Source organism: Lithobates pipiens, unplaced genomic scaffold (assembly GCF_037356315.1).
Source record: "Lithobates pipiens isolate NorthernLeopardFrog02 unplaced genomic scaffold, aLitPip1_a1.2 Scaffold_23, whole genome shotgun sequence".
Lineage (NCBI taxonomy): Eukaryota > Metazoa > Chordata > Amphibia > Anura > Ranidae > Lithobates > Lithobates pipiens.
This window is the reverse complement of record NW_027507785.1, coordinates 271,854,067-271,879,424: the sequence shown is the minus strand read 5'-3', so window position 1 is coordinate 271,879,424 and position 25,358 is coordinate 271,854,067. Positions and strand designations below refer to the sequence as shown.

The 25,358-nt window shown below is 43.9% G+C and overlaps 1 protein-coding gene across 1 annotated transcript in view; it reads right to left on the bottom strand.

Moving 5' to 3' along the window:
• The window catches only part of ASTN1 (astrotactin 1), an 846,340-nt gene that overhangs the window by 212,183 nt on the left and 608,799 nt on the right, over nucleotides 1-25,358 (bottom strand). Inside the window, exons 6-11 of the mRNA XM_077453189.1 lie at nucleotides 23,733-23,882; nucleotides 21,009-21,176; nucleotides 15,783-15,867; nucleotides 13,066-13,140; nucleotides 10,017-10,154; nucleotides 9,449-9,599 (exon numbers count right to left, since the gene is read on the bottom strand). Coding sequence (XP_077309315.1) covers nucleotides 9,449-9,599; nucleotides 10,017-10,154; nucleotides 13,066-13,140; nucleotides 15,783-15,867; nucleotides 21,009-21,176; nucleotides 23,733-23,882 — 767 coding nt within the window. The remainder of the gene's footprint in view (nucleotides 1-9,448; nucleotides 9,600-10,016; nucleotides 10,155-13,065; nucleotides 13,141-15,782; nucleotides 15,868-21,008; nucleotides 21,177-23,732; nucleotides 23,883-25,358) is intronic.

Genomic DNA, 25,358 nt, shown 5'->3' with positions numbered 1-25,358 from the left:
GACCGCTATCGGTCCACAATACATAGGGTTGCCGTGCACTACTGCTGACCGCTGCCCTATACTGCAGCAGTCCTTCATTGGTATAGGGACTGACGTACAGTCTGCTAATCACTAACACACAACCTGCTTGGTCCACAAAAGTTCTTATAAGGACTGGTAACTTGGTATAGGGTGCTACGGTACATAGGCCTGAGTGCGTTACAGTCTGCTGTTCTGTAAGGACCGCTATCGGTCCACAATACATAGGGTTGCCGTGCACTACTGCTGACCGCTGCCCTATACTGCAGCAGTCCTTCAGCGGTATAGGGACTGACGCACAGTCTGCTAAACACTAACACACAACCTGCTTGGTCCACAAAAGTTCTTATAAGGACTGGTAACTTGGTATAGGGTGCTACGGTACATAGGCCTGAGTGCAGTACAGTCTGCTGTTCTGTAAGGACCGCTATCGGTCCACAATACATAGGGTTGCCGTGCACTACTGCTGACCGCTGCCCTATACTGCAGCAGTCCTTCATTGGTATAGGGACTGACGTACAGTCTGCTAATCACTAACACACAACCTGCTTGTTCCACAAAAGTTCTTATAAGGACTGGTAACTTGGTATAGGGTGCTACGGTACATAGGCTTGAGTGCGGTACAGTCTGCTGTTCTGTAAGGACCGCTATCGGTCCACAATAGATAGGGTTGACGTGCACCACTGCTGACCGCTGCCCTATACTGCAGCAGTCCTTCAGCGGTATAGGGACTGACGTACAGTCTGCTAAACACTAATACACAACCTGCTTGGTCCACAAAAGTTCTTATAAGGACTGGTAACTTGGTATAGGGTGCTACGGTACATAGGCTTGAGTGCGGTACAGTCTGCTGTTCTGTAAGGACCGCTATCGGTCCACAATAGATAGGGTTGACGTGCACCACTGCTGACCGCTGCCCTATACTGCAGCAGTCCTTCAGCGGTATAGGGACTGACGTACAGTCTGCTAAACACTAATACACAACCTGCTTGGTCCACAAAAGTTCTTATAAGGACTGGTAACTTGGTATAGGGTGCTACGGTACATAGGCTTGAGTGCGGTACAGTCTGCTGTTCTGTAAGGACCGCTATAGGTCCACAATAGATAGGGTTGACGTGCACCACTGCTGACCGCTCACCTATACTGCAGCAGTCCTTCAGCGGTATAGGGACTAAGAGTTTTGTCACAGGGTCATTTAAAAAATGACATGCAGAGGAAGAGGCAGGCCCTTCCGCAGGGGTGGTAGGGGTAGGGCAGGAGCAACAGGCTTGAGCCAAAGTGGGAAGTTGCAGAAGGTGCGTTCAATTACTTTAAAGGATGCACCAGACTTGGTTGAGTGGCTCGCTCAGCCTTACTCTTCTGCACCCTCCTCATCCTCTCGATCTGCACCCTCTTCTTCACTCTCTGCTATGTGCACCCCCAAAGACACTACCACCAACAACACGACCACCACCACCACCACCACATACCTTCCGCTTGAGTCACTGGAATTATTTTCCGATCCATATCAAGAGGACATTTCTGATGCGCAGCCACTCTTGGTATTGGATCAGGAAGAGGAGGTAGCAACAAGCGCTACTCAGCAGTCTGACGCCAGTACCCAGATCAGCCCAAGGAGGAGGTTGGTCCCCGGTGTTGCTGCCTACTCTACTTATAGCGGTGGGGAAGGTGACGTTGATGATGACGTGTCTAGTGATGTCACGTGGGTGCCCACAAGAGAGGAAGAGGAGGGGAGTTCAGAGGGAGATATGGACCAGCAGATAGGGAGGAGAAGCAGCAATGACTTACATTGCACAGCAGGGACAAAGCAGACTGCAAATGTATCAGGAGCGAGTCATCGACCATGTACGGTCACATCTGGCGCTCCCAGGACACCGGCACATGGCTCCGCAGTGTGGGCTTTTTTTAACGTGTCCGCTGCTGACAATAGCGTTGCCATCTGCAATCTTTGCAGTCAACGCGTTAGTCGCGGTAAGCCCAATACTCACCTAGGGACGACCGCCTTAAGAAGGCACATGAGCAGCCATCACCGAGCCCAGTGGGAGCAACGGAACACACAAAGCCACACTGCAGGCTCTCACCGTCCAGCCTCGTCTTCTACTTCTCCTTCTCCTCTCTCCTCACAATTGTCCTCCACTCCACCTTCCATCACGCCAAGCTCACATTTTTCTGCAAAAAGGCAGGCTTCCGTGGGCCTAATGTTTGAGCGTAAAAAAATGATGACGCCGGATAACCCTCTTGCCCAACGGTTGGCGGCTGGCTTGTCAGAACTCATAGCCCGCCAACTACTGCCATATAAACTGGTGGACTCGGAGGCCTTTCGCAAATTTGTGGCCATTGGAACACCACAATGGAAGGTCCCAGGAAGGAAGTATTTCTCAGAGAAGGGCATCCCAGAGCTATATGGCCATGTTCAGCGGCAAGTGAATGTATCTCTGGCACACAGTGTCGGTGCCAAGATACATCTGACCACAGACACGTGGTCTAGCAAACACGGGCAGGGAAGGTATATCAGTTTTACTGCCCACTGGGTGAACCTTCTGACGGCCGTCAAGCATGTAACCCGTGGCACCCGTGTAGATTTGGTTTTACCGCCACGGATTGCATGCAGGCCTGACTCTTCTTCTCCTCCTCCTACTCCATCCTCCTCCCTCTCCTCCTCAGCTGCCTCCTCCTTTTCCGCTGCTAGCGTCTCTTCCACTGCACCGCCCAAGCTCCCCAGAACCTATTCCACATGCCAGGTGAGACGTTGCCATGCCGTGCTGCGTCTGTTGTGCCTGGAAGCAAAGAGCCACACTGGCCCGGCACTCCTTTCAGCTTTGCGTTCACAGGCAGATGAGTGGCTAACACCGCTCAATTTGACAGTTGGTAAAGTGGTGTGTGACAACGGTGCCAATCTGCTTAGCGCATTGAAACAGGGCAAAATCACGCACGTGCCGTGCATGGCACACGTCTTAAACTTGGTCGTGCAGCGATTCCTTGTCAAATACCCTGGGGTCCAGGACATCTTGCGGCAGGCAAGGAAAATCTCGGCCCATTTCAGAAGATCTTACACGGCCATGGCTCGCCTTGCTGACATTCAGCGGCGACACCATCTGCCGGTCAGACGTCTTATTTGCGATTGCCCGACGCGATGGAACTCAACCTTCTATATGCTTGATAGGCTGCTCCAGCAGAAACGTGCAGTTAACGTCTACCTGTATGAACTCTGCGAAAGAAACGGTTCTGGGGAGCTGGGTTTTTTTTCACCGCGCCAGTGGCTGCTCATGCGCGACACATGCAGACTTCTGCGGCCATTTGAGGAGATCACCAAACTGGTCAGTCGCAGCCATGGCGCCATCAGTGACATGGTACCTTATGCCTTCTTTCTGGAGCGTGCATTGCGTCGTGTCATTGATCAGGCTGTGGAGGAGCAGGAGCGGGAAGATGAGGAAGTCGCAATGCTGGATGAATTCCCAGGGGGGGCTACTCTATCTGAGACAAGTCAACAACAGGAGTCTGATGAGGAGTCAGAGGAGGATGGTGCCGGGGCGGATGAGCAGGAGCAAGAAGAGCATGCTTTAAACCTTTCTGGGATCCCTGTTGTGCGAGGATGGGGAGAGGAGAATGAAGAGGACGACATTATCCTGGATGATGAGCAGGAGCCAGGCCACCACACCGCTTCCACTTTAGTGCAAATGGGGGCCTTCATGCTCCAGTGTTTTAATAGGGACCCCCGTATAAAAAGCATGAGGGTCAAGGACCAGTACTGGGTGGCAACGTACTTAGACCCCCGGTACAAACACAAAATGGCGGAAATGTTACCGCCGTCGCAGAGGGCTGTCAGAATGCAGCACTTCCAGGCCTTGCTTCGAGAAATGCTGCATTCTGCTTTTGCGTGCGCTGGCAGAGGAGCAATTCCCACTCCCAGAGAAGGATTTGCGGGTACCAATCCAACAGCGCCTGCAAGAAGAGGCCGGTTTGAAGATGTGTTGGTGACTTCGGATATGAGGTCATTCTTTCAGCCGACCCATCGACAGGTGTCATCCGGATCCAGCATCAGGGAACGCCTAGACCGTCAGGTGTCCGACTACATTGGGTTAACGGCCGATGTGGACGCTCTGAGGAGTGATGAACCCCTAGACTACTGGGTGGGCAGGCTTGACCTCTGGCCAGAGCTTGCCCAATTTGCAATCGAACTGTTGGCTTGCCCCTCATCCAGTGTCCTGTCCGAAAGGACGTTCAGCGCAGCAGGGGGGATTGTGACCGATAAGCGTACTCGCCTAGCTCACCACAGTGTTAACTACCTCACATTTCTAAAAATGAATGAGGCATGGATCTCGGAGGAATTCAACACATGTGATCAGTAGACCATGTATATGTCTATAAACAATTTTTGGAATCAAGCACACAGACCTTCTTAATTCATTTGGCTCACTTCCCTGACCCAAAAAAGCACACCGTACTATATGCCCCTACCCTCCTCTTTGAAGAGGTTGAGCGGTGTCATATTTCTACTGGGGCTGCTTATTATGAGGGGTTCCCACCATCCCTGTGCTGTGCTGACTTCCTCCTGGGTGTTCTTATTATGAGGGGCTCCCACCATCCCTGTGCTGTGCTGACTTCCTCCTGGGGGTTCTTATTATGAGGGGATCACACCATCCCTGTGCTGTGCTGACTTCCTCCTGGGGCTGCTTACGGTGCTGCTGTCAGCGCTGTATGTCACGGAGCTGCTGTCAGCGCTGTATGTCACGGAGCTGCTGTCAGCGCTGTATGTCACGGAGCTGCTGTCAGCGCTGTATGTCACGGAGCTGCTGTCAGCGCTGTATGTCACGGAGCTGCTGTCAGCGCTGTATGTCACGGAGCTGCTGTCAGCGCTGTATGTCACGGAGCTGCTGTCAGCGCTGTATGTCACGGAGCTGCTGTCAGCGCTGTATGTCACGGAGCTGCTGTCAGCGCTGTATGTCACGGAGCTGCTGTCAGCGCTGTATGTCACGGTGCTGCTGTCAGCGCTGTATGTCACGGAGCTGCTGTCAGCGCTGTATGTCACGGAGCTGCTGTCAGTGCTGTATGTCACGGAGCTGCTGTCAGCGCTGTATGTCACGGAGCTGCTGTCAGCGCTGTATGTCACGGAGCTGCTGTCAGCGCTGTATGTCACGGTGCTGCTGTCAGCGCTGTATGTCACGGAGCTGCTGTCAGCGCTGTATGTCACGGAGCTGCTGTCAGCGCTGTATGTCACGGAGCTGCTGTCAGCGCTGTATGTCACGGAGCTGCTGTCAGCGCTGTATGTCACGGAGCTGCTGTCAGCGCTGTATGTCACGGAGCTGCTGTCAGCGCTGTATGTCACGGTGCTGCTGTCAGCGCTGTATGTCACGGAGCTGCTGTCAGCGCTGTATGTCACGGAGCTGCTGTCAGCGCTGTATGTCACGGAGCTGCTGTCAGCGCTGTATGTCACGGAGCTGCTGTCAGCGCTGTATGTCACGGTGCTGCTGTCAGCGCTGTATGTCACGGAGCTGCTGTCAGCGCTGTATGTCACGGAGCTGCTGTCAGTGCTGTATGTCACGGAGCTGCTGTCAGCGCTGTATGTCACGGAGCTGCTGTCAGCGCTGTATGTCACGGAGCTGCTGTCAGCGCTGTATGTCACGGTGCTGCTGTCAGCGCTGTATGTCACGGAGCTGCTGTCAGCGCTGTATGTCACGGAGCTGCTGTCAGCGCTGTATGTCACGGAGCTGCTGTCAGCGCTGTATGTCACGGAGCTGCTGTCAGCGCTGTATGTCACGGAGCTGCTGTCAGCGCTGTATGTCACGGTGCTGATGTCAGTGCTCTGTATTACGGTGCTGCTGTCAGTGCTCTGTATCTCCTGCACCCTCTTGTTTGCCTACCCTGGTCCCTGACCTTCCCTCTCCTCCATTGCCTTCATTAGCTCCATAGTCCTGAATTGTCAGAACAATTTCCCAAATAAAAAAAAAATGCTTGTAGTTATCGATCCCAAATTCACCTCATACATGTATTATGCTATTGTCCAGGTGGTGGGACTACGTGCTACCCCCTAATAATTACCCCGTGGCCGCAAATTCGACCTAAAGGTTTGCGAAATTCGCCTCCCATTGAAGTCAATGGAGCCCGCGGCGAACGGTCGTTTTCGCGAACGTTTGTGTCCGTTCGCGTTTCGCGTTCGCGAAACGTCCCGTCGGAAGTTCGTCCATCACTACAAATGACAATATCTGTATGTACAAATAGGTAGGTTATTACAGAAGAAACCTTATGCTAGATCTCACTTTAGGTTTACAAAGGAATTGTTTTCCCAATTTTTACGGTAGTGTTCTTTTTTGGACAAACACTTTTTTGTGTGAAAGTACCTGATCGAGACATGGCAAAAGCTACCCTAACCTAACAAATATCCAAGAATCCAAAGGTTCATAAAACAAGGGCAAAGCAATTTGTGTAGCATGCAAATCTTTTTCTGGAAAGCAAGTGTTTTTTTTCTCTACTACATGTTATTATAATGCATAATAAGGCACTTACAAAAAAATGTAAGGTAAATAATTGGAAAAATTGTGTGCTTTTACCAAAGCATGGTTATTTCATATTTCTTAAACTTGCTCTAGTTTTACATAAGCTCCCAAAGTGTCAGGACAATTACCAACTGCTCCATATGTTGATTTTTTTTCTCAGGTTGGGGGTCGACATGAATGGACACATCAATGTCAGCGCTCAGCAGCATTCATTACATCGTTGGCTTTAGATAAACAAAGGTAAGCAAAGCAACTCCGTGTGTGTTTTCAGTCATTCAGCTCAATACTTTCCAGTACACTGAAAACCTGGGATGGAGGAGATCTCTAAGCCCTTGTACACACGGTCGGAGATTCCGTCGGAATGTTTCCTATCGGAGCGTTTTGTCGGATATTCCGACTGTGTATGGTCTGCATCGGACTGTTTCCGTCTGAATATCCGTCGGACCAACTTTTCCAACTTCCGGAAATATTTTCCGACAAAATGCTCCGATCGGACATACTCCGATCATGTGTAGCCTACTCCGATGGACAAAGTGCCACGCATGCTCAGATCAAATTCCTAGAAAAAAAGCTATTGGCTACTAGCCTGAACGTAATCCCATTGTAACGAAATAACGTCATCACGTTATGTACAATCGGGTTTTCCGACAACTTAGTCCAACCGTGTGTGCGCAACATCACTTCCAGACCTCGTCCGGAATTAATCCGTCGGAATAACTCCGACGGATTTGGTTGTCGGAATCTCCGACCCTGTGTACAAGGGCTAAGTGGTCTTTTTTCGGTGTTGGTAGGTGTGAGCATATAATACACTTCTTCATATTATGTGAGATGACAGGACTGTGCAATTGCAAAGATCTGTGGACATTGGGATTGGATGACACAAGAAAAGTGAGCTGAGGGCACATAACTGAAATCTGGCCCAGCCTAATGAAGATGGGGACTTACAGTAGCTGGAGTCTTGAGTATCTTAGATATTACAGAGAGTATGACTTTTTTTCTAAAGTTTCCTGCTTGCTTCAAGCGACCGTTACCCTCCTTTCATGTCGGTGCATTCAATAAATCAATAATATTGACTTTATTAAAAGACATCTGTTTGGCTCTCTCAATTGTGCATATTTAGCCTGCAGGCTAAATGGAAAAAATCGATGTGTGTATAGTCAGCTTACGTGTCTAGTAAGGGAATCTTCTGACAACATTTTAGCATTAAACTTTTATATATGGGCCGGAAAAGACTCCCAACTGTTCCTGATTTCGAGGGACTGATTTGGAGCAAAGTCCCTCTGTCCCTCTTTTTTTCTCATTTGTCCCTCATTTTGGTCTGTTCTATATACTGTAGATGCATATAAAATATCATTTTTATCTTTCAAAAAGTGGTTTCCAGTGCCTTTCATCCATTACCTAAATTGCTGCATTTGTAAATTGCAAAAGCCATTGCAAAGAAATAGTAGTGGTATAAAAAAACAAAATAGTATAATTCTCCTTTGAGGGGTGTCCTATGCCTACATACTTTTGCTATTAGGTGTCCCTCGCTCCCATCTCAAAAAGTTGGGAGATATGTAAAGGCTAAACAATTTTTAACATAATGCATTCCTTGCATTAAGGTAAAAATGTTTAGGCATCCGTATTCTCCCTCAACCCCCCCCCCCCCTTACTTACCTGAGCACTAATTTGATCCAGAACTAAGCACATCTGCAGCTCTTCTCTCCCCTCCTTTCCTGGCCTCATTGGCTTTGCTGAAGCTGTGAGAGTTACTGGCTCCGCTGCTGTCAATCAAAGCCAGTGACGAGGGAATGGGGGCGGGGCCAAGTCCCAATGTCTGTCTCTATAGCGGCTTTCTATGGGGACACTCGGCGAGGAGCCAGAAGCACCAGAAGGGAACCAGAGAAGAAGAGGTGCAGGGCCGCTCTGTGCAATTCCATTGTACAGATCAGGTAAGTATAAACCTGTTTGCTTGTTTGTTTTTATAAATTAAAAATAATGTGTACAATCACTTTAACAACATGACAACATTTAGTCCTTGTAAATATAGAGACTGTTATGCAGCACAATACATTAGAGCCATTCTGTAGGCTAAAAGGGGATTGCATGATGTTGTAAAGAGCTAGGTCCTTATGCATGTTGGACTTCGTATATATGAAAAATGACAGTGTAACACTTTGGCTGTGATGTCCATACAGCCACGAAAAGCTAACATTTATATGTGTTATAGGCTGCTGGCCAGGTCACAATGTTACATTTTGCTTTCTGTTTGTCCATGCTTAATGTCTTCCATGTTTGAAAAATGTCCATTCGATATCAAAGAACAAATGTAAGTATGGCACACTCCCCATGTTTCTAACACCTTACTAAAAACAATTCTAACACTCAGTTTAGAGAAGTTGTCCTTTCAATGTTGCTGGCAATTCCCTGAGTGACAGCCATGTACTCATATACTTGCCTTCAAGTATATGCATGCCATGTATAGCCATGTACTCATATACTTACCTTCAACCTTGTGCGGCACTGTCTGAAGCCAGAAATCTTTTGCTGAAAAAAGTCCAACTCCTACTGCAAAAAGTCCAACTCCTACTGCCCATGTGCTCTGCTTGTCTTATTCATTCCTATGGCTGAAGCATTACTCTCCTGGATGTTTGGGGGCCACCATGAGTGCAGAGCAGACTAGATTAAGTATTTATGTTGGTGGTTGCCACTAAGGGGGGTGAGGAACATTTAAATAGTAACTCCACTAAAAATTTAAGTTTTAAAGCCTTACCTAAACGACTTAACTAAAGATTATTTATACTTAAATTAAACACACAGAATTGCATAATCCAGGTGGCCTTTTGCTAGTATATCTAAAAATGATAGAAAGAGACTACAGCTGCCCTTTAAAGATTACTTATATCTTTGTGAAGTATGCAGCTAACCACAAAGACTAAAACTACAAATCCACTTACCACACAACCACTAGAGTCCAGCTTACGATCAGAAACACAGCGGAAGTTCTTGCTGCATCCCCCATTTCCTTTGGAACAATCCCGAACAGGACCGAAGGAGTCTAGCAGAATCTCAAGGTTATCAAATGAAGAAGAGGTCATAAGCTCCTCTCTGTTGGCCAAGCAAACAATAGGAAAGGAAACAGGGGGGAAGGATGATAGATAGGAAGAGACAAGAAGGAAATATATCAAATCAAGCCAAGCTAGAAAAAGAGAGCACTAGTCAGTGAAAGGGGCACGAAAGAGGTCAGGGTGATGGGAAAATAGATTAAGAAAATGGGTAGGATTGAGACATAGGAAAAAAGTGAGAGATGCATTGATAAAAACATACAAATCATCTGGCAGAAATGTGCTGCCTTGGTAAGATAGTAACTGTTTATGAGCAAGCAGCACAAAGAATGCATTCAGTATTCAGCCATTATTTACTAGAACAGTGTGTCCCTGATACAGGAAGGCCCATTAATCAGAGCACAGGGAGAAGCACAACACACTGACACTATGTCTCCCCTGTGGATCCCCACGCACTCACCTGACCTCAACAGCATCCTCCATGACAGTCATGTCTGTTTTACACTTGGCTGATGGATTAATGGCCAGTTCAGCAGGGGGGATGACAAAGCTCTTACTGAGAGGAAGCCACATACCCTCTCCCAGTGTGTACGTAAATCTGTGTTAAAAGAGACAAGGTGTCACCACTCCTTTTTTCCATATACATTCATGGAAAATAAATGAATCAGGACTAAAAGCAAACATCATTACTACAGCTTTTCTTCAAACCATGCACACTGCAAGAGAAGAAGGACCATCAATATCTACAGGCCTTGGGGAAAACAGTGGAAGGGGGAGCTGAAATTCAGCTTTGTCAATATATTATGTCTATAGCTCAGATGAAAATTGAAATGTGTGACTGTCAACCAAAGAAAAAATGTTTGAATGAGAATTGCACCAGTCACATTACCAAGCATGAAAAAATGTGCTGTAGGTGGCCAAAAAATAACAAATTTACAAGGCCATCCCATATTTGAAAGTTCATCTCTTAAGACTTGTGATATGAAACTATCCTTTGTTTACAGTACTGATGAAATTTATCATAAAATCATCTTTCTTCTGCATGAACCTTCAGTTGTCATTTGTTGAGAGTTGTCTTTTTCTTTTAAGTACATCTGCCAGTACTGTAATGGCATTGAATTGTATCAAGAACTGCAACATATCTTTACATATCTGCTCCAAATCGCACAATGTTTTTTTAACCAAATTTCAAATCCTACTGCTAGTATCGAGGGCTGTTGCGCTTCATCAGGTGCACCTTTTAGTTGATAAGGCTACTGGAACAGGAAACGGTTGACCGCACTCACAGGTTTGAAGCAAAAGTAAGAAATGTTATTGAAGATAAAAATCATCAGACAACATCGTGGACATCCTGACATCAATGCAGACCTGGTAGAGATTAATGCCTTTCACAAAACCAGGGGTAGGCAATCTCGGCCCTCTGTGGTGAAACTACAAGTCCCATGAGACAATTCCAGACACTGACAATCACAGGTATGACTCCTAGAGACAGAGGCATGTTTGGATTTGTAGTTTCAAAACAGCTGGAGTTCCCAGGTTGCCTACCCCTGTCATAGACTAAGTAAATTTCATTTCATGAAACGCGTTAATCTCTGCCAGGTCTGCATTGATGTCCAGGATGTTGTCTGATGATTTTTATCTTCAATAAAAGTTTCACTTTTTCTTCCTGTTCCAGTGACTTCTATCCAGATTACGGACTGAAAGTGCACTGAGGTACATGGAGGAGGCAGGAACTAGGTGCCCTGGTAGGGGGCTAAAATTTGTTCTGTTGTAGATATTAAAAGATATACTGTATATATATATTTTTTTTTTATGTAGGGCAGCAGTAGGGAGTCATTATACCTTTTTACAGCTCAAAGCTTTCACAGGGTTGATGCAGTGTTTGCATCCCCCACTTTGCCTACATAGTTGCAAATAAATATAGTTCTTACTTGCTGCAACAAAAATTCCTTTGTGATCCCCAAAGGCAAGAGTACACTCCCTGCATACTACAATGTTTTTTCTCATAAATACAGTACATACTTGCCAACATATTTGTCCCAGACCCCAGGACACTGTCATCCAAATTCAGATGATGTTTACTTTCTTTCTGGATGGTCCTACCCCTGATAATGTTGGAACCGCCCACTTGCGGCTGTTGGGAGGAAAAAAGTTACTACCCATTACTGAGTTATGTAACATGCTTAGTAACTCAAAGGTGATGCTGTGATTCTGGGACACTGGATGCAGGGGATGGAGCACTTACAGGACTGTCCTGGCAAATCTGCGACATTTATGTAAAATTAATTAGCCAGTAATATTTTGTGTATGTAGACACGTCAAGCTTTTTTTTTTTTTTTCCAAGCAGTCTACTAAGTCAGCTAGAACTAACTCTTACAGAAGACTATTCCACATATTCCGCATCACAGTGCTTAAGGCTCATTCACATGAGCGACAGCTCTTGCCTCCCCTCTGAAAGTGATCCACACCTTGCATGGCCCCTGCAGACACCTCTTGCCAAAAGTTCTCAGCTGAAATACCAATGGGTAAAGAAACAATCCTTGTCTGAACTCTATTGTTCTCTCCTAAAATATTGACACTAGGGATTCTCTGCACATACTCCTCTGTGTAATTTTATTATCACATGGCTTATGTACTGGAGGGCTGATGTCTCTGTGTCTGCCCTCCCATGTTGATGGGCACCTTTACGCATAAAGGTGGATTATGATTTCTAGCCCTGAGCTTATTAAACTCCATAAAAAAAATCTGAAGGCTTTTTGAAGTCTCAACCCTTATCTGAAATCAGTCAGTGATGTGATGAACTAGGGGAGATGCTGCCATAGATACACTATTCCTGGCAGCCAGTCTTTCTTAGCACAGCTAAGTTTAGAGTAGGGCTGTGACTGCAAAAAAGTTCTCAGCTTTCCTGTGGAAATTAATGAGCTGAAGGCAGTGAATCACAAAGCACCCCCCTCTTTGTCTATGGTAAAAGGAAAATGTCACAATCTGATCTGTGTTTGGAAAAAATTCACACAAGCACCCGGCTCTAAGTTAAAGTGATATCATTTATTGGCCAACCCAGTGAACCAAAGATGTAAGCTTTTGAAATCCTTAAGACTTTTTAGAGATGATGTCTTGCCTGATGAAAATCACGAGAGTCAGCCAATAAATGGTATTTACTTTAAACCCAAGCATTCTGCTGTCATTGACAGTTAAAAATACAAAACATTCTGTAGTAACTATTCTTCATAAAAACAATGGAAGCAAACAGACTAGTTAGAGTTACTGAGGAAAGGAAATCATCAGACCTGAAGGCCATAAGCATCATTGTAGACTTCTGTCATCCATCACTATCAGTGTGTGTATAGAAGGAGCTGGGCACAGCGAAGGTCAAAGTCTAAACCTACATTACAGCCTGAACTAAATGTCAGTTGTCGCCACACATTGCTCTTGTTCACTGAGCTTGATATGTATTGTGAATTGTAAACTAGTAATGCAACGAGCACAGTGCTGATAAGCTAAAGTTCTACCTGAATATTTTGTCAGCCGGTTGTTCCCCGAGGACCAGGTCAAATCCTCTCTGAAACATGGTGTAAGGCCAAGGGCTGCATCAAAAGACAACGAAAAAATTATTATTATTTTTATTATTTTTATTATTATTATTATTATTATTATTATTTTAATACAGGCTTTTTTATAGTGTTAACAGTTTGCTTAAAACATTACAAAAAAAAAGGGAAACAATATAGTTAAAATACAATTCAAATCAAGAGGGTTCAGCAGGCCTTTCTAAGCTTACTGCTACTCATGTTTGCCACAGGGGTAATTTAGAGATGTTTGGCTGCTTGCTAGGACCTCAACGGCTGAAGTATCTCATTCCATGGGACACTCAGTATAGTGCAAATATATAGCTGGTCTTTGCAATTGGTCAAAAACAAAAAAAAAGTATTGAGCATCATGTGTAACACTTTTAAACGTTTGTATGATGTGACTATTACATTTGAAAATATTTTTTTTATGTATCTGTCTTCTAGGTTTATATTCCTGGTTTTTAGGTTTTTACAGACAGGGTTAGTTTATAGCAAATACAGTTCCCCAGCACCTTAAACAATAAAAAATGTGTACGATTTTTCTTTGCTGTAGTTTCCAGAAAAGATTATCTGAAAAAAAGGTAAGCTACCATTTATAAATATATAACGTATGCTATGTGAATGGAAACATGTAACAAATATAAAATTGATGTTATCCCAACTTGGCTGCAAAATTAAAAATGCACTTAAACTCTTGTAAACTGTAACTATCTACAATATTAATGATAGAGTTGCTACAGATTGAACTCATTGAAATGCAGACATGGATTTGCCCTTTTGCATTCACATTTAGTGTTTTGCAAACATGCACAAAATTGCACCACGTGTATGCAGGTTTATTACTTATTTTTGCACCATATTTATAGGGTAGCCCATTCATTGTATGTGCATCAAAAGGCATAAAAGTAGCTTATGCACCATTTTAAGCATCAAGCTTTGTGCATTTTTTAACATGCTTTTCTCATGCAAAAAAACAAATGTTTTAGCCACGTTTGAAGTGCCATTAACAATAAATTGCAATGCAAGCTAGGCGTGCATTTCTTGCCTGTTTCATAAACATGCATGAAAGCATGCACGTTTGAGTGTGCTTATGAAATGCTCAAAAGTGGAAATGCAGGTTAAAACTATCAGAAAGGTTTCTCACTTGATTTGATATTAACACTACTTTGGGGCTAGCAGTTTATTCTATCATAAGTGGGTTCTTGTAATGTGGCAAAAACACATTACAACAGCTTTGCTCATCTTTTTTATCCCAGGGGAACCCTTGAAATAACTTTCAGGCCCTAGGGAACTCCTGCTAAAACATATTCATTTATAGACATGCGCACACTGAAATATTTTGTTTCGGAATTTTGTTTTCGCTCAAAAAATAAATTTATTTAGTTACTCCCGAAATTCGTTTTTATTTATTTTGTTTTGTTAAAAAATGTATTCAACCAAAAAGCAGAAATAATTAAGGTCAAATCTGTCATTGAAGGCTTATGGTGACTGTCGAATGTTCTAAGAAGATTAGACGGAGCAGTTAGACTGTACAACTCTGCAATCATACATTTCCGGTCGAATGCTCTGCCTACAAGCTATAGTAGAATTCTAATGTTGTATGAGATAGGTTAGGCACATTGAACCTTTTTTGCTATTGTCTCTATAATGTGGAATCTTTTCTCTCTCTATATCAAATCTTTTCTCTCTATGTAGAATAATCTTGTACTAATAGAGCTAAGGATAGGCACATTCGACCACAGGTTCGATGGACACAGATTGTTATTGTCAGTGTCCTGTCTAATCTCCTATTCTATATCGAACTGTTGTCACAACGAAAAATAAAATAAAGCATTTGTTTATGTCGGATCTTCCGGTTTTAGGATTCTGCACGTTCATTACGTTTGTTAAAACGATAATGAAAATACCCGAAATTCGGCCGAAATACATTCGGACAAAAACGAATGCACATGCCTATTCATTTATGGATCACTGGGAAACATACCCCTTTACATTGGTGGCCAATAGGATGAATGCTCCCATTACAGTGGTGGTCAGAATTCCACCCATAAAGACAGCTGGTATCATGCAGCTGGCTCTACCATGTGGCATTGGCTCCAGAACTATGCAGGCACCAACAAATGAAATGTCAGTCAGCCACAGCTTAAGAAATCCCTGATAACCTTCCGAGGAACCTTGGTTGAGAATGCCTGTGTTACAAGGACAGAATTATGATAGAATAAAATGCCAGCCAGAAAGGAAGTGTTAATATAAATGCTCCTCTGCAGAGCCCTGAAAGCCCCTATATCTGGGTGCTCTGCCCCCATACCTTTTGATTGGTAAGAGAGATTACAGAGACACAGAAAATTTGGGAAGTGCTAGGGCCAAGTGCCATCTTCCTAACTGAAGGTATTTATGTATTAGAGTATCCCAGGTTTAAGGTCTTCTTATACACCCTGAAAAAGCAGATTCCATGATCAGGCACCTAGAATTGCTTTCTATTGGTTTCAACTTTCAAGTAACTCATTACAAAACTACAATTTACTACGTTTATATGTACATATTTGATGTAAGCTGACTTGTTTTACAGGACCCCTTGCCTTAAAATAATTTTCAATGCCTGCATAAATCTGTGTCACATGTAATAGGACCAAAGTAAATCGTCTATAGTCACTTACCCCTGATTTGTTCCCCACTCATTCCTTATGCAGAGGTGTTTGTGCACTGGATCCCTCATGTATCCTTCATGACAGAGACATTCTCCTGAAATAAGAAAAATAACCTGACTATCCTTTGTACAAAGTTCAATTGAACAGTTAATGTACACTTGTTCTATTTTGTTACTTGATGGGTCAGTCGTTCTAAACTGCAAAGGGTGGTGCCAGCAATGGATTAAATGCATAATGGGGTTCTAGGCAAAGTAACAGCTTTGGACCACACATCCCTTCAATAAACAATGACAAGGATGAGGCTAAACACAGAAAAGCCACCCCATCTGCTTTGCCTGTAGTGACAGGACCCGCCTCATTAGACATAAATTGCCTGGAAGTTAACCCTCCTTTGTGTTATGAAGGTTCAATGGTTATACTAATTGTGCTCTTGGGTTACTGCAGGAACATGAACATTGGGTCTCTGGGCCTTCATCAGCCCCTAGGCTCCTGCTTAGGTTGTCCTGTGGATGATCCTGCTTTGGCAGGTACATAGCAGCAGGACAAAATTGTGTCATTATATAGCAGAAATCAAGGACTAAGGAAGAGGGAAGCAGGAAATTCTGTCTCGTTTAGTAAATATCATCCTGGAAGATATTTAGCTGACTAAATATGTATCTGCAGATTAGTTGGATCTGTGAAAAATCATGCAATTCATTAATTCTGATTGTTTGGATTGAATGAAGGAATTGTATGATTCTCCATAAATCAGGTTTGACAAATTGGAATGTACATATTCAGGCAAAACAGAAATGGCCAAATTGAATGCTAGATAAAATGGACCCTGACACAATTTAAAAAGTAAAAAATATATATTTTAAATACCCTGCAAAAATGAGAATATATATCTGTCCTGCTGCCATTTCCTCTGATCTTTGCTCTGTTCAAAAGCCTCTGTCATAGGCTGCGGTTCTTCCCTTTGGCTCCAATGTCACTACTGTGTCCTGTAGTGTCCTAGGGGCTGGTGGATGAAATCACATTGTATGGCGAGGGGCCAGGCATCCAACACATCCAATCTTTAGATGTAAAGATTCTACCAGAAGCTGTAACTCTTACACAGAGCAAAGATAAAGAGGAATAGGTGGATGGACAGGTAAACATAAATGCTTTTCCTTTTGAAGTGGGGTTTCTTTCATTTTTCAAAACACTACAGGGTATCTTTAAGGTTCAAATCCAGTTTTGTTTATTAATTCTCTCTGTGATCCTACTGGGAGAAGTTTCCTAATTTCCTAAACCTATAAGCAATTGTCACAGGAAGACAATGATAGTAATAAAAACATAGATAGATGTTCTAACCCAACTCTACTATTCTTTTGTCTTTTTCTGTGTCTCCTATGGAAAGATTTCCTATCACATCCTGTCCTTACAGGAAGAAAATCTCCTCAATAAGTATGAAGACGGCAATACAAATCTGACAGATGATCTAATATTTCCCCGCTATAGCCAAAGAAAACAATTATCTTTGGTTCAAGTTGGGCTTAATGAATAGTACAGGCGGAGTCCATGATCTTGCATCATGCTTTAATAATTTTCCTGTTGGATGCTCAAGTGTCACTTTACACCTTGCAAGACTATCTGTGATGCAAATGAAGTGGCAATTAGGGATGGGTGAACGGTTCAGCCTGAGCATAAGTTCCGGCCAAACTTTCATTGTTAGGACATTTGGCGAATATCCGAGCAAATGGGTAATTTGACCATTTGTTCAGCCCCCCAAACCAACCACAATGCATTGCAGTGCTGAACAGTGCATTGCAAGCCCTGATTGGCTGAAGCAGTGAAAGCTTCAGCCAATCAGGACACAGAGTACTGTCAGAGTTATGATTGGACAATGTCATCATGACTTTATCCAATCATGGCTCATTTCCGCCCCATTAGTATAAAAGTATTCTTTCAATGGCAACCATTTTCAGTGTGATTTTGGTGTGGAGAGAGATAGAATAGGGCTCTGTTCAGTGCTATCAGTTAGTTAGTGTGCTATACTGTGCTATTTTGCTTCAAATGTCAGTGTAGCCAGTGCTCTATTGGCTAAAATTCAATGGGAATTCCACCTACCTGTAAACCGCCTGATTTGTGACATGCACCCCAGGTGGAACTCAACTTTGGCTGCAGCAGCTATACATGCAGCAGAGTGCAGTCAACGAGTACCTCTGCTAGTACAGCTAGTATGGCTGATCATTAAGGATGCAAGCACTGTATTGTCACTATTTGAGGAGGCCACAAGGATGGTGAGCCGTGACAGTGCATGCATCAGAGAAACAACCCCTGTTGTGTTCCTGCTGAAGCAGACTCTGCGTGGCATTATGGATAGGGCACTGGAGGCAGAGCAGCAGGAGGAAGAGGAACAATTCCTTTTCTTTCATGGCCCACTTTATCCAGACATGATCATTCCTATGTCACAGAACACACAAGAGGAGAGAGGGGAGGAGGATGAGGAGGAGGATTCTGGCACTTTCATAGGCTTCGAAGAAGAAGAAGACGTGTGTCAATCTGTAAGTGATGGCTTTTCAACCCTAGGACCCTTTGGGACTAGTATGTGGCTGGGAGGAGGAAGTTCCAGATGCTGTCATCCTGAGTGACCCCGAGGAGTCTGCTTCTCAAGCCTTGGCAAATTTGAGGCACATGGGCAACCTCATGCTTCAAAGCCTGTGAAAGGACCCAAGAATACGTGGAATAAAGGAGAAGGATGATTGCTGGTTGGCAACCCTCCTTGACCACCGTTATAAGGGGAAGGTCTCAGAACTCATCCCATCCCCACAGAGAGTGCAGAAGATAAAATCTCTTGAGGGCATGTTAAAGAGGATTTTATTGAACATTTTTCCTGATTCCAGTAGGTTACAGTGTCATGGAAAACTTAGTTTTAAGTATTCTGTTGGTCAAGAGAGGAGCGTTGGAGAAGCCATCCACCTAAGTGAGGCATTTTGGAATGTTTTTAGTCTTTGCTGCCTAGGGCTGTCAGTTTTCACATACTATGGGCAACGTCTGCATCACATGGTGGATGATTACCTCGGGGCCAAAACAGAGATGGAGAGCTTTCCAGCTGATGATCCACTGACTGCCTAGGTCATGAGAATAGACCACTGGCCAGAACTTGCCCAGTATACTGTTGAGTTTTTGAGATGCCCTGCATCCAGCATGCTTTCAGAATGGGCATTCAGTGCTGCAGGAGGTTTTGTTACTGATCATAGAACCCGTCTGTCCAGAAACTCCGTGGACCGTTTGACTTATATAAAAATGAATCAGTCCTGGATTACCAGCTATGAAGCCCTTGATGCTGATGTCACTGATTAAGTCTTTTTGGGATGTTGAATCTCTGCAGGACTTCAAGGCTGCCTAGCTTTGAGAGTGTTCAATCATTTCATCTAGAATAATGTTTTTGGTATAAGTTTTATGGGCACAATTAACACCCAAAGACCAATTTTTCAGCATCTGTTTGACAGGTGTATATAATTGCGATTTTTTACAGCAAGGCCAAATCTTGCTTTCATCAAGATTACCTCTATATGGTTACGGTGGAAAGGTGCCAACACCCAAAGACCAATTTTTGCACACTGGTTACTTCTATCCAAAGTCAAAGTGACACCAGACTGTATCCAAAAAATCTGTAATCTTGTTCCCAGTGCACTACATTGTGGCCTCATCACACACACAGCTGTTGCTGAGAAAAATAAAGGTAGCTTGCAGGGAAAATTTCATTTTTTTTGGCTTTATAGGTGGAATTACTGCTGCAGCAGATTCGAGACATGGTACATATCTGCCACTTTACAGGTAGACTTATGCCGTGTACACACGGTCAGAAATTCCCATAGAAAAAGTCCAATCGGATTATGTTGCTGGAAAATACAATCGAGTGTGGGCTCTATTGGACTTTTTCCATCAGAATTTCCGACACACAAAGTTTGAGAGCAGGATCTCAAATGTTCGACAACAAAATCCGATCGCATAAATTCCAATCGTATGTAGACAATTCCAATGGACAAAGTCCCACGCATGCTCAGAATAATCTAAGAGACGAAAGCTATTGGCAACTGGCCTGTTTATATTCACAACGTATGTGTTTGACGTCACCTCGTTCAGAACGATTTTCCGACAACTTTGTGTGACCGTGTGTATGCAACACGAGTTTCAGACAAAATCCGTTGGAAAAAAAACAGACGGATTTTGTGGTTGGAATGTCTGACCGTGTGTACAGGGCATAAGGGGACCCCCCAGGCACTATATTGGAAGGAATTTTTCATTTTTATGCTTTCACTTTAAAAATCAAAAAAAATCACTGCTCATTTAAAGCGGGAGTCCGCCGTTTTTTGTTTTTTTAAAAGCCAGCAGCTACAAATACTGCAGCTGCTGACTTTTAAAATAATGACACTTACCCGCCCAGCGCGCCCGCGATGTCGGCACCCGAAGCCGATCTCTTGATCATCTCTCGGGTGCTGCCGCCGCCATCTTGGGTATGGGAATCAGGAAGGGGAGCCTTGTGGCTTCATTTCCCGGTTCCCTACTGCGAGAGTCGCGCTGCGCAATAAGGATGGTCCCCTCTGTCTCTGGGATCCGTCTGTTTCCCAGCAGACAGCGGGGGACTTTCGGAAAGGGCCGTAGATTCTGCGGAAAGGGGCGTACTTTCTGCAGATATCTATGCCGGAAGTGGGTGCAGATACCTGTACTGTACAGGTATCTGCACCCCCCTCCTCCCTGAAAGGTGCCAATTGTGGCGCCGGAGGGGGGGAGGGTTCCAATGAGCGGAAGCTCCACTTTAGGGTGGACCTCCGCTTTAAAAATGACGTTTTTCACAAACTTTTCTTTTATTGGTACATGTCCCCCAGGGCAGGACCCGGACCCCAATAGCCATTGTTTGCTCAATTACTTGCATAGAAGCCTTCAACATGGGCACTTTTTGATGTTCGAGTCCCATTGACTTTAATGGGGTTCGTTATTTGGGTCTGAACTTTCGCAGTGTTCGAACGTTCTGGTGCGAACCAAACAGGGGTTCGTTCGGCCCATCCCTAGTGGCAATGTATTAAAGAGATCAAAAAACTGCTAATTTTAGCAATTTCTGACAGATCACAAGTAGCTCACTACATTCATGTTAATTAAAAATGATTTCATATTCATTGCCATGGGGTACAACCCAAACACATTTTATACATTGTAAAGGAGCAATATAATGTACAATAAGAGTAAAAAGAATTCAAATTATTTTACCTGTATCAGGGTCACATAAGTGCTCACAGGGGTCCAGTATTCTCTTTGCACAGAGATCCAGTGCCCAAGGGCCACTGGAGTTCATCTGTGAGAAGAGCACCACCTGGGCAGGATTCAACCAATCACTGGCATCCAACTGGCTTCCCTCCAGTAGGATAAAGCGGCTGCCTAATTAGGAAAGAAATCAAGGTGGTTCAATATAATAATTAAACTTTATTTCCATTAAGACTTGTAAGAACATTTAAGTTTTTTTTTTTTTTCACAGGGGCACACTTTGAAATAAATGTTATTTAAACAAATTAACCTATACTTTCTTTTAACTGCATTGTACATTATTCATACGTCTGGAACATGGTCAAAACACAGATCTACAAAAGACTACTGCTTTTAGAAAAACAAAAAAATTGACAATTGGCTTTTTATTTAACTGTAATGGGATAGGGATAGTACTAGACAAATTTGACCAACCATTCATAAGACTGATCAAAGGTTGGAACAGGTTAATAGTCATATTGGATTATTTCACCCTGCTGCTTTTGCTTCTCAATAGTCAAGCCAGCCAATGTCTTGTCTGCCTAGGATGCCCTCTCCCAATACCACAAAAATAAACATACATCCCTTTGCAGTTGAGCATGTATTTGTATGCATTAATCTATATAAATAAAGAAAAACAACTTTTAAGTGGTTTGACCAGGTCTACACATCCAACTGCACTGTAATACACAGTCTATGAGCAAGTGCTATCCATTGACATATTAAAGAGTTGCATTCACATTTGTTGTCAATCATGGTCCAGGTCCATCACTTCTACTGCTCCCAACACGATCTGAACACCTTCAACACTAAGGCCGGGTTCACACTGGTACAACATGACAGTCGTACCAATTTGGATCTGACTTTCCCTGCGACTTGAATTCCAACATGCGTCCGACTTCAATGAATCCGACTTTGATCCCGACAATACCAGGTACTGTGTCTGGTAAGAATATTTAGGGGAACTCCATGCACAATGTAAAAAAAATGGCATGGGTTCCCCCTCCAAGAGCATACCAGGCCCTTCGGTCTGGTATGGATTTGGCGTTGGGATCAGACCCTTATTCAAGCACACAGCCTGGCAGGTCAGGAAAGGAGGTGGTGACAAGCAAGGGCCCCCCCCTCCTGAACCGTACCAGGCCTCATGCCCTCAACATGTAGTGCTTTGGGGCAGGAGGGCCCTGCAGCCCCCACCCCAAAGCACCTTGTCCCCTTGTTGATGAGAACAAAGGCCTCTTCTGCCATTGGCCAACAGCCAGGGTTTTCTGGGTCTGCGGGCGGGGAGCTTATTGGAATCTTGAAGCCCCCTTTAACAAGGGGGTCCCCAGATCCCAACCCTCCACCCTATGTGAATGAGTATGGGGTACATTGTACCCCTACCTATTCACCTAAAAAAAGTGTCAAAAATAAAACACATTACACATATTTTTAAAGTAATTTATTAAGGCAGATCTTTTCCGATCTCTTCTCCCCTCTCCGGCTCTTCTGCCTCCTGCGCTGATATCTTTTGCCTCTGCCGGTTCTTCTCCCATCTCCGGGTCTTCTCTGCTGATGTCTTCTAGCCTTCTCCAAATATTCTCCTTCTTTCCGCTGTCTTCTCTGCTGTCTGGATCTTTTCCGCTATCTTCTCGCTCTTTTGCTGGGTCTTCTCTGCTGTTTTTTCCCTCTGTTCTTCTTCTGATTTTGACTCAACGCTCTTTCCTGCTCCAATGCTGGGTGAGTGGTGTGCCACTACTTATATTGGCACGAGATGGGGTCACCGGAGACCCACCCCTTATGATGTCCCCTCCCTATCATGCCCCGGGCGGTGACGTCATAAGGGGCATGGCCCCCCTGCCCCAAAGCACCCACCCCCTCATGTTGAGGGCATGCTGCCTGGTACATTTCAGGATGGGGAGGGCGCTCGATTGTCTCCACCCCTTTAGCTGGGCTGTGTGCTCGGTTAAGGATCTGGTATGGATTTTGGGGGGACCTCAACGCCATTTCTTTTGGCGTGGGGGTTTCCCTTAAAATCCATACCAGACCGAAGGGCTTGGTATACTCTTGGGGGGGAACCCATGCCTTTTTGTTTTTTATTTGGCGTGTAGTTTCCCTTAAAGATCATCAGAGTACAAGTCGCATGCCAAAGTCAGATCAGTCAAGATGGCAATCTGACTTTTATCCGACTTCAGTGTTATTTAATGGGCTGAAGTAGGATCAAAGTCGGACCAAAGTAGTGCAGGGAGCATTTTCAAAATTGTACCAACTTGTGTCTTGACCAGTTAAGATGGCTACCATAGAGAAACATTGATTTGCACACATCATATGACATGAGCTCCCAATGTTGGAGCGTTTGTCGTACAAGTGTGAACCCGGCCTAAATCTGGTCACCCGGTGGCAAAAAAATTTTACTGCATGGGCCAATAAAGTTAGAGTTGGTTGGGTTCAGTTCACTTAACTTAAAATAGTGCTGTGAAGGGCCAAATCAAAGTACTGAAAAAAAAAACTGAAGATAATTCAATCCATACACTGCTGTTTTATTTGGAAAGCAATGCAACAAAATGGACAACAGAGTTTTTAAAAATATACAAAATGTATGCAACCCACTTTAATATTTTGCTAACATTGCATGCTTTCTCGCTTTCAAAAGCATCCTAGTGCCATCAAATTTATAGTTCTGAGGATACTTACTGTTATTTCTTTGTTACTTACCATCGGCAATCAGATGTTCTGGCACATGAAGGGTTATCCTAACTATTAAAGGGCAGCTGATATGTGATGAGCAAACCAGACCGATAACACAACTGGTTATACTAAGGAGTGTTAGTGTCATCTTGTTCACAGGACTCCGGGGCGAACCAACTGTAAGCACAGAACACAATAATGGCAGAACCTAGAGTTACATACAACTGAAAATAAAAGTATGTTCAGTCCACCAAGATATTTCTAATTTCAGCTTTGCATAAGTGACAGTTTTGGTTTCATGGAAATTTGTACTTTTTAAAGCAACAGGCTTACTTTAGAGAAAGGAGGGAATGGGGCGCAGAATTACCAACCACTCATATATCTCATCACCCTTTAAAGTTAACATAGCCAAAGAAAAGCCTGGTACTTCTGGTTTTGGAAAGTGTGTGCAAAAGACGCTGTTCGTCCTTAATGTCGCATGATTATAGAAGGTGAGTCCAGTATATGGAGTGCTGTGTCTCTGGTAAGGCTGCTCACATGCAAACAGAGTAAACTCAACTAAGAGACCCAGGTTAGGATCTACAAAGAACAAGTCTAATAAGAGAACCAAACCAATGGTCAATCAGTCCACATAACCTAAACCTAGCACTGCCATTTCAAATCCCAAGCCCTGATGAAGAAGCCATGCAGAGACCCCAAAATGCATTGGTTGTGTATGATCACTTCAGTATGAATCAATCAAAGCCTATGTGGACCTTCTGACCACGAGTATGGTATAGACATGTGCAGAACGAAAACATTTGTTCATTTTTTTCCGAAGTTGAAAATTATTCAAATTTGAAAAGTATTCGAAAAGTATTTGAATTCAAATTTCGTAAAAAAATTTTTTTCATTATTTCGGATTTGTTTAAATTCGGTACTATTCTAATTCGGAAATTCGGATACATAGAATTTTAATTTGTGACGAAACGAACCACACGTGTCCAGTATGGTACTCTGTTTGGACTTGCTACTTGCAGGCCTCTGATTTTATATACACATGTACAACACTCTCTTGCCTACCTACTAAGCAGGCCTTGGTTCCTCAGTGCCCTATCTTTAGACCTAATTATTTTTATAAGTAGCCTTAGCTGGGTCAGAACTTATATAGTAATTCCGAGGGTGATTTATCTAGTAGGGAAGCACGCTGATGATAAACCTGTTACATTGCCCAGATTAGGCTAGTGATCTCAATATGTGGAAAAGGCTACAGAGAAGAGATCCTGATTGTCATCAGATGTCATCCATTGCCAGGATGAAACAGCTGCAAGACTATTGTGATATAAGCCTCCAGGATCAGACATGGAGAAATCTACTTTAAAGTAGAATATTAAGAGACATTTTCTGAAAAGTTTCCAAATACTCTGGTTTATTATTGCTTATCTGGCAGACTAAATAATGTCTTGTCACGTATGTCTTGACCTTGTGCATGGTCTGCAAGGCAAGCTCTTGAGGCTAGTGGTAATGCTAATGCAGATAGTACAAGCAGTGTACCCACACCGCTAAAAAGTGCTTGGTGTGAAATATATATAATGAGTTTGGATTTTTGTTTTCTGAGACTGAGATTTTTCCACACCATTTTCATAGATACCAAGCAACATCCACAACCATCTT